The sequence below is a fragment of the Podarcis muralis genome, chromosome 7 (genome assembly GCF_964188315.1).
Source record: "Podarcis muralis chromosome 7, rPodMur119.hap1.1, whole genome shotgun sequence".
In the NCBI taxonomy this organism is placed as follows: domain Eukaryota; kingdom Metazoa; phylum Chordata; class Lepidosauria; order Squamata; family Lacertidae; genus Podarcis; species Podarcis muralis.
In genome coordinates, this window is record NC_135661.1 from 73,395,691 (window position 1) to 73,408,251 (window position 12,561).

General features: G+C 46.2%; 1 protein-coding gene across 1 annotated transcript; it reads left to right on the plus strand.

The window, feature by feature from the left end:
* Positions 1 to 861: 861 nt before the first annotated feature.
* Positions 862 to 9,815, plus strand: LOC144328465 (sushi, nidogen and EGF-like domain-containing protein 1). Its single transcript, XM_077932088.1, has 6 exons — positions 862 to 943; positions 1,494 to 1,624; positions 2,525 to 2,806; positions 3,393 to 3,530; positions 8,409 to 8,578; positions 9,645 to 9,815. The coding sequence occupies exons 2-6, from the start codon at positions 1,502 to 1,504 to the stop codon at positions 9,646 to 9,648; spliced, it is 717 nt and encodes a 238-aa protein (XP_077788214.1). The 5' UTR covers positions 862 to 943; positions 1,494 to 1,501; the 3' UTR covers positions 9,649 to 9,815.
* The last annotated feature ends 2,746 nt before the right edge of the window (positions 9,816 to 12,561 follow it).

The following is a 12,561-nucleotide window of genomic DNA, read 5'->3' on the forward strand; positions in this document are numbered from 1 at the left end:
ACAGAGGCCAGTTTGGCTATATAAGGGGTGAGGCAATGTTTTAGGTATCTGAGTCATATGTCCCACAGTTGTGAAGTACACTGAGAATGTTCTCTTGCCAGCCATGGTAGCTTGGGCTTCACTGATTTGTTACAGGGTATACGTGTGGCTAGGGACGCGGGTGGCACTGTGGGTTAAACCACAGAGCCTAGGACTTGCCGATCAGAAGGTCGGCGGTTCAAATCCCCGCAACGGGGTGAGCTCCTGTTGCTCGATCCCTGCTCCTGCCAACCTAGCAGTTCGAAAGCACGTCAAAGTGCAAGTAGATAAATAGGTACCACTCCAGCGGGAAGGTAAACGGCGTTTCCGTGCGCTGCTCTGGTTCGCCAGAAGCGGCTTAGTCATGCTGGCCACATGACCCGGAAGCTGTATGCCGGCTCCCTCGGCCAATAAAGCGAGATGAGCGCCGCAACCCTAGAGTCTGGACCTAATTGTCAGTGGTCCCTTTACCTTTACTTTATACATGTGGCTAAATTGCTGTGTTTTCTTCTGGCAAGCCTTGGATGAGATAGGATATTCAGTAGTGGGGGCATCAATCTTATTGCTACTGTTTACCAGCAGAGAGAGGAAGAGGAGGAACGGGGGGCAGAAAGGTCAGGGTGGTGGAAATGCACCAGCAGACATACAGTACAATCTAGATAGCATTGGCTCTCTCTCTCTCTCTCTCTCTCTCTCTCTCTCTCTCTTGCTGCTGCATCACCCTGTTGACTCATGTTAAGCTTGTGGTCAATTAAGACCCCCTAGATCAAATCTCCATTTGAAACTCAATGGAACACTTCTGGCATCTGCAAAAAAAACTCTTGTCTCTCCCTGTGTATGCCTGTAAACATGAAACAGATCTGATGGTTTCTCTCTTGCTTCTCTTTAGGGTCAACCCTGACCTCTCCAGCCGATGCCTCCAGTGGTAAGATCTACTTGACTTGTGGGCCTGAATTTGGGCTGAGGAATTGGGCTGGGGAATTTGGGCTGAGGAACAAATGAATGGCAGTGCACTTATAAAACATTCGGGCATTACTCCATTGCAAGAATGTGTGGTGGAGGATTCCAGGCACCTTAAGACCTCCACCCCCACTGATTCCACCTCCAATTCCCATGTTCAGTGGGAAGGTTTGAAGGAGAATTTTGCAGGCTTCCTGATCCTGGGGGAGATCCTAAGCGTTTTCTTATAAAGGACACATTCAGGCTGTATACATGCCGTGTGTTAAAGCACATGGTTTCCCCCAAAGAATCCTAGGAATGGCAGTTCACCCCCTTGCAGGGCTAGTTCCCAGCACCCTTAACAAACCATAGTTCCCAAGATCCTTTGGGTGACGTTTGTGCGCTTTATGCAGCCTCAGACCCAGATAGAGGGAGGAGAGGCTGGCCAAACACATAGCCCTCCCTCTTCCCCAGGGGGCCTTCTGTAAAATGAGTTGCTGGCTTGGGCTCTAACAAGATGCTCCCTTCTCCTCTAGAATCATTGATGTACCCTTATGGGACTGCACAGGGTGACACAAAGAACCCCAAGTCAGATGATGGGACATCTACAAAGATCATCACTGCAGTGCCCTTCAGCTTCTATGGCAAAAAGTACAGCTCACTCTACGTACGTAATGCCTGGCCAAAGCCCCAGTCTACATGTTTCTTGACTAGAAGGGCAGGTGGTACAGAACTCTGCTCACCTGTCATTGAGATCTAGCAGGCTGCCTTGTACTGGCCCATCTTCAGTCTTGCTATCTAATCTAGTTGTCCATCTGTGCATCCATCCATTGATGGTTCCAGGTTTCAAGGAACCTTTGGCAAGGTTCTACCTCCTCACCATCACTGTTGCCACCTACTGATTCTCCTCATTTCTGAGGTCAGTGTTGGCAGGTGTTCAATCACACCAACAAGGGCTGCCAACTAGAATAAAATATTGGGGGGGGGGGAGTAAGCCTCATCCTGCATGATAAATCACATGATGTCACATACACACACACACCATTTGAGTGGCAATGTCCATCAACTTTGGGGGACGCGGGTGGCACTGTGGGTAAAACCTCAGTGCCTAGGACTTGCCGATCGTATGGTCGGCGGTTCGAATCCCCGCAGCGGGGTGAGCTCCCGTCTTTCGGTCCCAACTCCTGCCCACCTAGCAGTTCGAAAGCACCCCTAAGTGCAAGTAGATAAATAGGTACCGCTTTATAGCGGGAAGGTAAACGGCGTTTCCGTGTGCTGCACTGGTGCTGGCTCGCCAGAGCAGCTTTGGCATGCTGGCCACGTGACCTGGAAGTGTCTCCGGACAGCGCTGGCCCTCGGCCTCTTAAGTGAGATGGGCGCACAACCCTAGAGTCGGACATGACTGGCCCACACTGGCAGGGGTACCTTTACCTAAGCCCCTCAAATATTTTAATGGGGGGCTGAAGGGACCTCAGCTTCTAGGAGTTGGCTCCTATGACGCCAACCCTATATCTCTCAGTCTACCTACCTGCTGTCATTCACACCTGTATCTCTCTCCTTTCTTCAGGTCAACAACAACGGGGTGGTCTCCTTTGGTGTGAATGTCTCACAGTACACACCCGACCCTTTCCCGCTGGATTTAGGGTCACCCTTTGTCGCCCCCTATTGGGGGGATGTTGACAATACTAGAGGCGGGGATGTCCTCTGGAGACAGACTCAGGACTCTGCAGTGCTTAGCCGCTGTACCACAGACATCAACCAGTACTTCCCAGAGATGTCTTTCACAGCTGTCTGGGCCTTGGTTGCTACGTGGGACCGTGTCGCCTACTTTGGAAGTGCTTCAAAAAAGGTAGGCCTCTCCCTGACCTAGGGTAGCCAGCTGCAGGAGATGATAGGGCCCTGGGTGGCGCAGAAAAGGGACTTTCAGCAGATGAAACTTACAAGGGCAACACTTGCCAAAAATGCCTCTACTCTCCCTGACCCCTCAGCATTGTCCCACCACCATCCCTCTGACCCTTTTCGCCTTGGGGGTTCCCCATTTGGTGCCTCCCACCATTCGTCTGCATCCAGCCAGTCCATGACACAGCCACACAAAAGTCAGAGGTTTGTAACGTTCAGTCCCCGGGTCTGAGGTTCCTCCCCTGCCCTAACCCTTAATATGCAATGTGAAAATGTGGTAACAAGAGGAACGGATGGGGAACCTGTTGTTGGGCTACAGCCACCATCATCCACAGCCAGTGTGGTCAATGGGGTGGCAACATCTGGAAAACCGCAGGTTCCTCTGTCCCTAATCTAGATGATTTCCCTATCACTCTCAATGAAGAAGAAGACTCCCCCATGGCACCGTCCTACTTTGTGCGCCCCAGAGACAGAGCTGCATCTCTTTGTGCTGTCCGTAGCTCCACAGCCCCATGTGTCTTTTCTTTCTGCTGCAGACCAACACTTTCCAGGCTGTCTTGACCACCAATAATGAAATAGCTTTCATAATTTTGAATTATGCCGACATCCAGTGGACAACCGGGATAGCAAGCGGCGGGCATCCCAGGACAGGCCTTGGGGGAACCCCTGCACAGGTATTTGATCTGAATAGGAACACTGAGGGAATCTGACCTTTGCAGATTCCGATATGAAACTGACCTGGTCTCTGACCTCCCAGACCAACATGTGGGTCAGAACATCCTTTGGGTTTCATGCTTCTCCAGAGCTTTTGGCCAAAACCAAAAGTATCAAAATACAGTGGTACCTCAGGTTAAGAACTTAATTGGTTCCGGAGGTCCGTTCTTAACCTGAAACTGTTTTTAACCTGAAGCACCACTTTAGCTAATGGGGGCTCCTGCTGCCGCTACACAATTTCTGTTCTCATCCTGAAGCAAAGTTCTTAACCCGAGGTGCTATTTCTGGGTTAGCGGAGTCTGTAACCTGAAGCGTCTGTAACCCGAGGTACCACTGTATATGTTTTAAATTGAGATTAAAACAAAACCAAACCACATTTGTTTTGTGAGAAAAGTTGTTTGGGATACTCATTATGGGTTGTATCCAATGTTCTCTGTCTGCACAAGCAGGTGGGCGAGTTTTCATTCTGTGCAATGGAGGACTCCGCAACACAAGGGAGAACTCCAGTGAAACAGTTGCATTAGTGAGAACTTGTTGCTCAATAAAACTACCCGCAACTTGCTTCTGTGTTCTCTTGTGCAACAACTTCCCGCTGCTGCAGAATATTTTGCCAGGGGAACAAGTATACAGCCAAGTGACTTTGACTTGGATACAACCCTTAAGTATTAATGGGGGGGAACTTTTTCTTAATGGACAGATTAAGAGAGCTCGTCCGCATTCCTGCTTCTCCCATGCCTAGGAAGCATGGGTCTGAGCTGTTTTCTGCTTATCTCACATTTTCTAGGCATGTGTCCAAGTGGTAGTGCCTTTGCCCCAAAGCTTCCCCCCCCCCAAAAAAAAACAACCACTGTATTTAGCACTAAATCAGAACAAACACCAATCCATGGGAAACCTGCCATTTGTTCCAATTCAGAAGTGGAGTAAACGGAGGTGTGGCTAAGCCCTTAGCGTTTAACTTTAGAATCATAGAATTGTGGAGTTGGAAGGGACCCAGCTCCCTGCAAAGGATGCTTCGCCATGATATCCAGATATGCATTGTATGCATCTGAGCCGATTCTGCTCTTAAGTAGGCCTGGCTTTGTAAGCGATCAGATGGGAGAAACCACCTGGGGATGATGGGTATAAGCTGCCTTGCTGAAATCAGAAACAGCAGGCTATCCATGTACAGAGTCAAACTGCCATGTGAACAGTCCAACAGATCAATATTTCCATCCAGAGTGATTTCATGAATGTCGAAATTGTACTGTAAGGTGCAATGCATAACCTACGGCAGCTTTCCACCAACTTGGTGTCCTCCACGTGCCACTAGACTACAGCCCCCATCATCCTCTGATCACTGGCCATGTGGCCTGGGGCTGATGGGAGTTGCGATTCAAAAGCAGCTGGAGAGCACCAGGTTAAGGAAGGCTGTCTTAAAATACTATCTGAACGTCAGCCCATTAACTCACTAATTGGAAAGAAATTGGAGGTGTTAATGTATTTTTGTTCCACTTATATCAGCAGTTATGGCAAAGATTGGCCCAGCACTAATTGCTGATATCTGGGGGGCGGGTCCTGGATTTTCATTGTGATGGGGTTTTTGGCAAGGGAGGGGTCTCTACTGCCAGGGCTTTACTTTTCCTGTGCTAAGTCCAATAATTATTTTGCACCCCAAATGAACTTGGATTCCACAACCCAAATTTAATTACGCAGAATGAGGGAAATTGCATGCTCCTCTTATCGATGAATGGGACACGGGTGGCGCTGTGAGTTAAACCATGGAGCCTAGGACTTGCCGATCACAAGGTCGGCAGTTCAAATCCCTGCAACAGGGTGAGCTCCTGTTGCTCGGTCCCAGATCCTGCCAACCTAGCAGTTTGAAAGCACGTCAAAGTGCAAGTAGATAAATAGGTACCACTCCAGCGGGAAGGTAAATGGCGTTTCCATGCGCTGCTCTGGATCTCCAGAAGCAGCTTAGTCATGCTGGCCACATGACCTGGAAGCTGTACGCCGGCTCCCTTGGCCAATAAAGTGAGATGAGCGCCGCAACCCCAGAGTCGGTCACAACTGGACCTAATGATCAGGGGTCCCTTTACCTTTACCTTATCCATGAATTTATTCTGAAGGTTTTGCTTTTTCATTTATTCTGCTTCTGCAACTCGAAGGAGGAACAAGGAACAAGGGCATGGCATTTCTGACCTCTGATCACTGGAAATCTGATTCATTAATGCTTCTAGCTTCTGAAATGTGCAAAGCTTTGCTTGAACAATTTCAGGAAGCAGGCATCGAACAATAAGGGAAGTTGAGGGTTTGCTTGTGGTGTTTCTATGTTTTCTAAATGAAAGCTGAAATTCTCGGTAACCGAATTCTGCAGCTAGTTCCATATTCCTGTGGCTATAACGTGCTTTAGGGCCATTTCACAGCAACCACACAATCACATCTGGCTATTGCTAAATCAGCTTTCAGTTGCCAGTGCAAAAACAAACAAACCTAAAAACCCGCTCTTGAAGATTCTGCTGCAGTTATTCCGCCGTCACACAGATATTTGCCCTGATCTGGAGCCTGGGTGGTTCTTATTTACAGATATGTCCTGCCCTTCTTCCAAGCTGCTCAACATGACATCCCAGATTCTCTGTCCCTGTTTGAGGCAATGACGGCCACCAACTTTGATGGCTTTCAAAGAGTGTCTAATCCTCACTCTTTTGGGGACCCCTCAATAATTGTTTAAAAAATTCAGGGGGTGAGGGAGGCCAGTCCTGTCTCCTCCTCCTCCTTTTTTAAAAGAAATTTTATTTTACAATTTTTGAAATTGTTAACAATCATACAAATTAAATAAGTTTTCCAATAAAAACACATCGTTTGACTTCCCTCCCCACTCCTTCTGTGGTTTCTTATGCTTTAATTTTCATTACTGCACCTCCCAATTAATTCTATTTATTAGTTACTCCCTGTGTTTTCCTTAACAAATATATCCATCCCCATTGTTCTGCCCGGACACTGAGGTCCAGTGCCAAGGGCCTTCTAGTAGTTCCCTCACTATGAGAAGCCAAGTTACAGGGAACCCAGGCAGAGGGCCTTCTCGGTAGTGGCGCCCGCCCTGTGGAACGCCCTCCCACCAGGTGTCAAAGAGAACAACAACTACCAGACTTTTTAAAGACATCCGAAGGCAGCCCTGTTTAGGGAAGCTTTTAATGTTTGACAGACTATTGTATTTTAATATTCTGTTGCAAGCCATCCAGAGTAGCTGGGGAAACCCAGCCATATATTATTATTTAACAGCTTGTTTTAGATTAATCCTGCTGATGAGCTTAGTTGTTTACAAAAGTTTTTCAGATAGTCCATGAATCTTCCCCATTCTTTATTAAAAGTTGTTTCTCCGTGGTTTCCTATTCTTCCAGTAAATTTTGTCATTTCAGCATAATCCATTAATTTAATCTGCCACTCCTCTTTGGTTGGGATTCTTCTCCTCCTGCTCCTGCGGAGGAGGAGGAGAAGGAGGGGGGAAGCAGCCCCCAGCCAGTGGCGGCAGTCAGAAGAGGAGGAGGAGGCTGAGCACCAGAGAGGAGGAGCCACTGACCAATGAGTCCGCACTGCCGCCACATTCGGCTCTACCTCCTAGCTCCTCCCAACCTGACATCACATGCATGTGTCATCGCCCCCTCCAAATCTTCACAAGTTGGCCTCTGATGGAGGACAAAGCCATCAGCAATTCTCCTAAGCCTGATGGCTATTTTCTACCTCGACTTCTTGCTTCCAAAGACCAGTTTGTGGGAACTGCAGGTGCTGTGTGCTTAGGACCTGCTTGCTGGCTTCCCATAGACATCTGGTTGGCCAGGATGCTGGACTTGATGAGCCACTGACCTTACATTCTTATGCATACGGGTAGTACATCTGAGCTGTGAGGCGGGGAAAAGGCAGCGGCAGGGGGTAAACCCAACATTTTAACTATATATATATATATATATATATATATATATATATATATATAGTTGAAAAACCGAGTGTGTGTGTGTGTGTGTGTGTGTGTGTGTGTATACACATTTGGTTTTTCAACTTAAAATTTTACAAAAATATATCAAACATCAATCATAAAAACAAGATTCCAAGGAATCTCCTGGACTTCCATCCTCCCCTTGGTGGGTCCTATTATTAATCCTTTCCTCCCACATCTTTTATGATAATCCAAATCTTTTACCTCTCCATTATGTGCAGCATTCAACCTTAAACTACAAGTGATATTCCAATCCTACTAACGACTTTAACTGTTTACAATGGTATTTAAGATAAGTTATAAATTTTCCCAATTTCTTATTGAAATTTTCGTCTTCCTGATTTCTGACTCTTCCGGTCATTTTAGCCATTTTGGCATAGTCCATTAACTTCATCTACCATTCTTCTCTGGTAGGAACTTTATCTTCTTTCCATCTCTGGGCCAGTAGCATCCGCACAGCCATGGCCACATACATAAATAGCCTTTTCTGCTCCTTTGGGATTTCAGCACCTAGAATTCCTAAAAGGAAGGCTTCAGGCTTTTTTAACAAAGGTTATTTTAATTATTTTTTTTCAACTCATTATATACCGTTTCCCAAAATCCTTTTGCTACCTTACAATTCCACCACATATGATAAAAGGTGCTTTCTTTTTCCTTACATTTCCAGCAATGTTTTATACATTTTTGCAAATTTACTAGGAGTTAAATTCCATGTTTTATACATTTTTGTGAATTTACTAGGAGTTAAAGTCAACCAAACATTTCCACACATACATGAATATGCAGAAAGGGATCAAGACTGAGGAGAATGTTTCCTATGCTGTGGGGCTGGACACGACATTGCTTTTCTCCTTTCTTCACTCCCTAGGCTGGATTTGACAGTGGAGACAAGAAAAACTTTTACAACATCCCAGCATCACGCACCCCCAGTGTCCTCAATATCACACAAACCACCAACGTGCAGTTTACAGGGCGATGGGTGTTCCAAGTGGATGAGATTGTGATTGGAGACACAACCGAGAAGAGCAAATGCTTGGAGTAAGTGCCAGCAGACCCCTGTCCTTTGAGAGGGGTGGTTTTTGTTTGGATTGTTTTAATAATACTTATATTACATCAGGGCCTGATTCAGGTTTGATGAGGCCCTAAGCTACTGAAGGTAATGGGGCCCTTTATATGTCCAGTTGTCCTTTGTCAACAAATTGTCGCTGTTTTTTTGTTGTTGAATATATGATATATGGTAATTTGTGGACCTAATAGGTATCTAGGGACGCGGGTGGCGCTGTGGGTAAAAGCCTCAGCACCTAGGGCTTGCCGATCGAAAGGTTGGCGGTTCAAATCCCCGCAGCGGGGTGCCCTCCCGTCGTTCGGTCCCAGCGCCTGCCAACCTAGCAGTTCGAAAGCACCCCCGGGTGCAAGTAGATAAATAGGGACCGCTTACAAGCGGGAAGGTAAACAGTGTTTCCGTGTGCGGCTCTGGCTCGCCAGAGCAGCGATGTCACGCTGGCCACATGACCCGGAAGTGTCTCCGGACAGCGCTGGCCCCCGGCCTCTTGAGTGAGATGGGCGCACAACCCTAGAGTCTGGCAAGACTGGCCCGTACGGGCAGGGGTACCTTTACCTTAATAGGTATCTAAAGCCATTTGCACATAACAAAATTTATCAAAGTAATTGTTGAACTGAAATACAATTAAGAAGAAGCATTTTAATAGTGAAATACAATTAAGAAGTATGTTAACAGTGAAATAATTATTAAGCTCTAACTTAAAATGATTTTTTAATTCATAACAAACTTAATAATGCAAACACACTGGCATTTGGCAATAACAAAAGTTCCTTTAGAAACTCAGTTTACAAAGACTCATAATCTAGTCTCTAGAAACTTGCTATAACATAAAATAATAATAGGTGTAAATATGTGATGCAAACTACTAATAATTATAATTCTAGGCTTGTGTTTTAATCTTCCAAGCTGTCACAATGTTCCCTTAATACTGTGTGGGTGGTGATGTGGCAGAGGCTGTTAAGAAAAAATTAGCAAGTTGCTAAAACGGGCAGGAGTAGGGACCTGCTTTTCAGTACAAATGTTTCTGTCTCTTTTCACTAGATGAGACCACCTGCTACTCAAGAGAGCCCCCTCCTCATCCACCCGTGTCAAAACAGGATGTACTCAAATCTTTGCAAAGATCCCTCTGCTGCCCCCTCTAGGCTTGGAGCCATGGCTGATTATGGCGTACCAATAAAATGGCTGTGCTCTCGTTGCTACTCTCCTTTGTCTGTTCCCTGAGTGACTGGAGCGGAACGTGCTTTATGAAGTCAAGAAATGCAGGAGTGTGTGTGTGCATGTGTGCCTTTGATGAACAGAGGGTGTTGAGACTTAATCTTACATGAAAGTCATGCCTTCTGAACCTTGACCCCCTTCACTGTCACAGTGGAAAGCAAAGACTCTTCTGGCAGTGCCCCAATGCCTCAAGCAGCAGCAGCAGAAATCCAGACCATGGCACTTTCCTCTCGACAGAGCAGACAACCCCAGTCGGGGTGTGAAAGACCCAGTTCCTTCCAGGTTATGAACTCTGGCTTTGAAAACTGGTTCCAGGTGCTGAGTCAGCCCCACCAGCATCCGCAAACTCAAATCATTGTGCTCCAGTTGAATTGGATGTGTGGCCTCTGTGTGTGTTTTAAAGTCACCAATGTGCTAACATTTACATTGCAGAGCATGTAAAGATTAAGCAGGATGTGCAACCGCTGTGCAAAGACCAGAGACAAGGTGCATGAGATAAATAATGAGCCACACCTCACATGTTTAAAGCCAGTGGCGGATATTATGTTGTCAGCTGCTGTTCTCTGCAAAAAGTCTGTTGTTGTTGTTGTTGTTGTTAATAATAATAATAATAATAATAATAATAATAATAATGCATTTTTGCAAGTTATACAAACACCAAACAATATTCATCATTATCTCTTATCCTCAGACTTTCCAATCCATCTCTCCGTGGCATTCTGGGTAGTCTTTTGTCTGCTGCATAATCTATTATTCTACCCATTTTCATCTCAAATCCTCCTCTATTTAATGTTATCTGCTGCTCACATGTTCATTCCTACTTGTAGGTTAAAGTGACTATTATACCCTCTGAGATACTCTTCAAAACACTTCCACTCATCTCTGATCCGTGACTCATCCTTATTTCTTAGCAAAGAGAGTCTTTTGGAGAACCACTTTGTTGCACAAGACCTCCCCATCAGCTCTAATTCTGTGGCCGAATACATACCATATTTTTCTTCCATTTGCCATTATGTGATTGAATCCCACCCCAAAATAGTGACAGTCTGAATGGAAGCACCTACAACAGGGGTCAGCAAGGCTTACTGGGCATGGGACAGATCATTCCCGCAGAGATCCTCTGTGGGCCGGGCCAGCACAGCATGACACCAGAAATCGCGTGCTCTGGTCCATGGGATCACGAAGAGTCGGACACGACTAAATGACTAAACAACAACAAGGTGCTGCTGGAAGGAATTTTTTTTATTTTGTTCCAGCTACAATCTATCTGTGATGCAACAGCGCCACTGCCTGGGTACCGGTGAGAAATACACTGTGGGAAATGGGAGGCGTCATGTGATCTCGATAGGTTGCCACACAAGGCAATGATGGTAACGTTTTGCCCTGATCATCCCAGGCAGAAGTCCACACTTTAACACTCCGTGTCCAAGCATTCAGACCCAGACCCAGGTCCCGCTTTTAACCCATACATAGATTTCCCATATTTCAAAAGGTAAAAATCCAGACCCCACCACAAATTTGTTGAGCTTTTCTTAGGAGGCCCACCCCAAAAAGTTGTTCAGACTAACCCCCGCACTACCCCCAATTGCGCCACCAACACAGCACCCAAACCCAGACATTAGCTACAGTTTTATTTTTTAAAAAAACTGCCCCCAAAAGGAACCAAATTCAGGACTCCTCGGGGATTTCCCAGATATATGGCAACCCTACCCAAACATGCACTTGGGGACCCAATTCTTAACCTTTTACCCTATATTCACATGGTGGTAGTGCTCCGGTCGTGTTGCAAACCAACTTGGATAAGACTGTGGTGTTCTAGTGAGTCCCAATCCATCAGCTGAAGACCAGTGCTTGAGGGGCAGCCATGATTGTTTGAAATGCTGTGACACTGCTTTAAGTGCATAGTTCTGATGGGACCACACACTTCTCCCACCAGGCAAATAAGAGGCATTATCGAAGTTCAGAGATACATTCCAGCCAGGCAAAAAGACCTTGCAAGGCAGGACTGGTGACTGGCATGATGCAGGAGGAGGGTAGTAGCCTGGAAAAATTCCTGAGGGCCAGTTTCAAAGCCCTGGGGGGCCACATCAGGCTACAGACTAGACGTTCCTCACCTCTGTTCTAGCATGTCAGAAGCCCCGGAAACGCACTAAGCTGTATGAAAACAGAAATTTTGAGTAATGTATAATATCGTTATATTTCTTGTTTTGCATTCATATCTTGCTGAAACATATCTAGTGCAATTAGGGGGATCTTTATTGGTCCAGTCAACCCACATCCTGTTTGCAGTTTTTCTTTTTCTTATTCTCATGTAAGGCCTAGTTCAGCAACATATTTGCTATACAGTCAAGTCATACCTCGGGTTACAGACGCTTCAGGTTGCGCATTTTCGTGTTGTACACCATGCCAAACCCGGAAATACCGGAACAGGTTACTTCCTGGTTTCGGCGCTTTGCGCATGCGCAGAAACGCCAAATTGTGACCCGCGCATGTGCAGACATGGCGCTGCGGGTTGCAAACGCTGCAGGTTGTGAACGTGCCTCCCGCACGGATCACGTTCGCAACCTGAGCATCCATTGTAGTTTCTTTTGGAAATCTTTTTCATTATTTTTGTTCAAAATGGTCCTATTCATTTTCAGGGCTTCCATTGATTGGCTTCTTACATTTCCCCGATCTACTTTTAAAATGTTGCTCTTAAGTAAAAAGTTGCCAGTCTTCCTAACAAACAAGAGGCCACACCGCC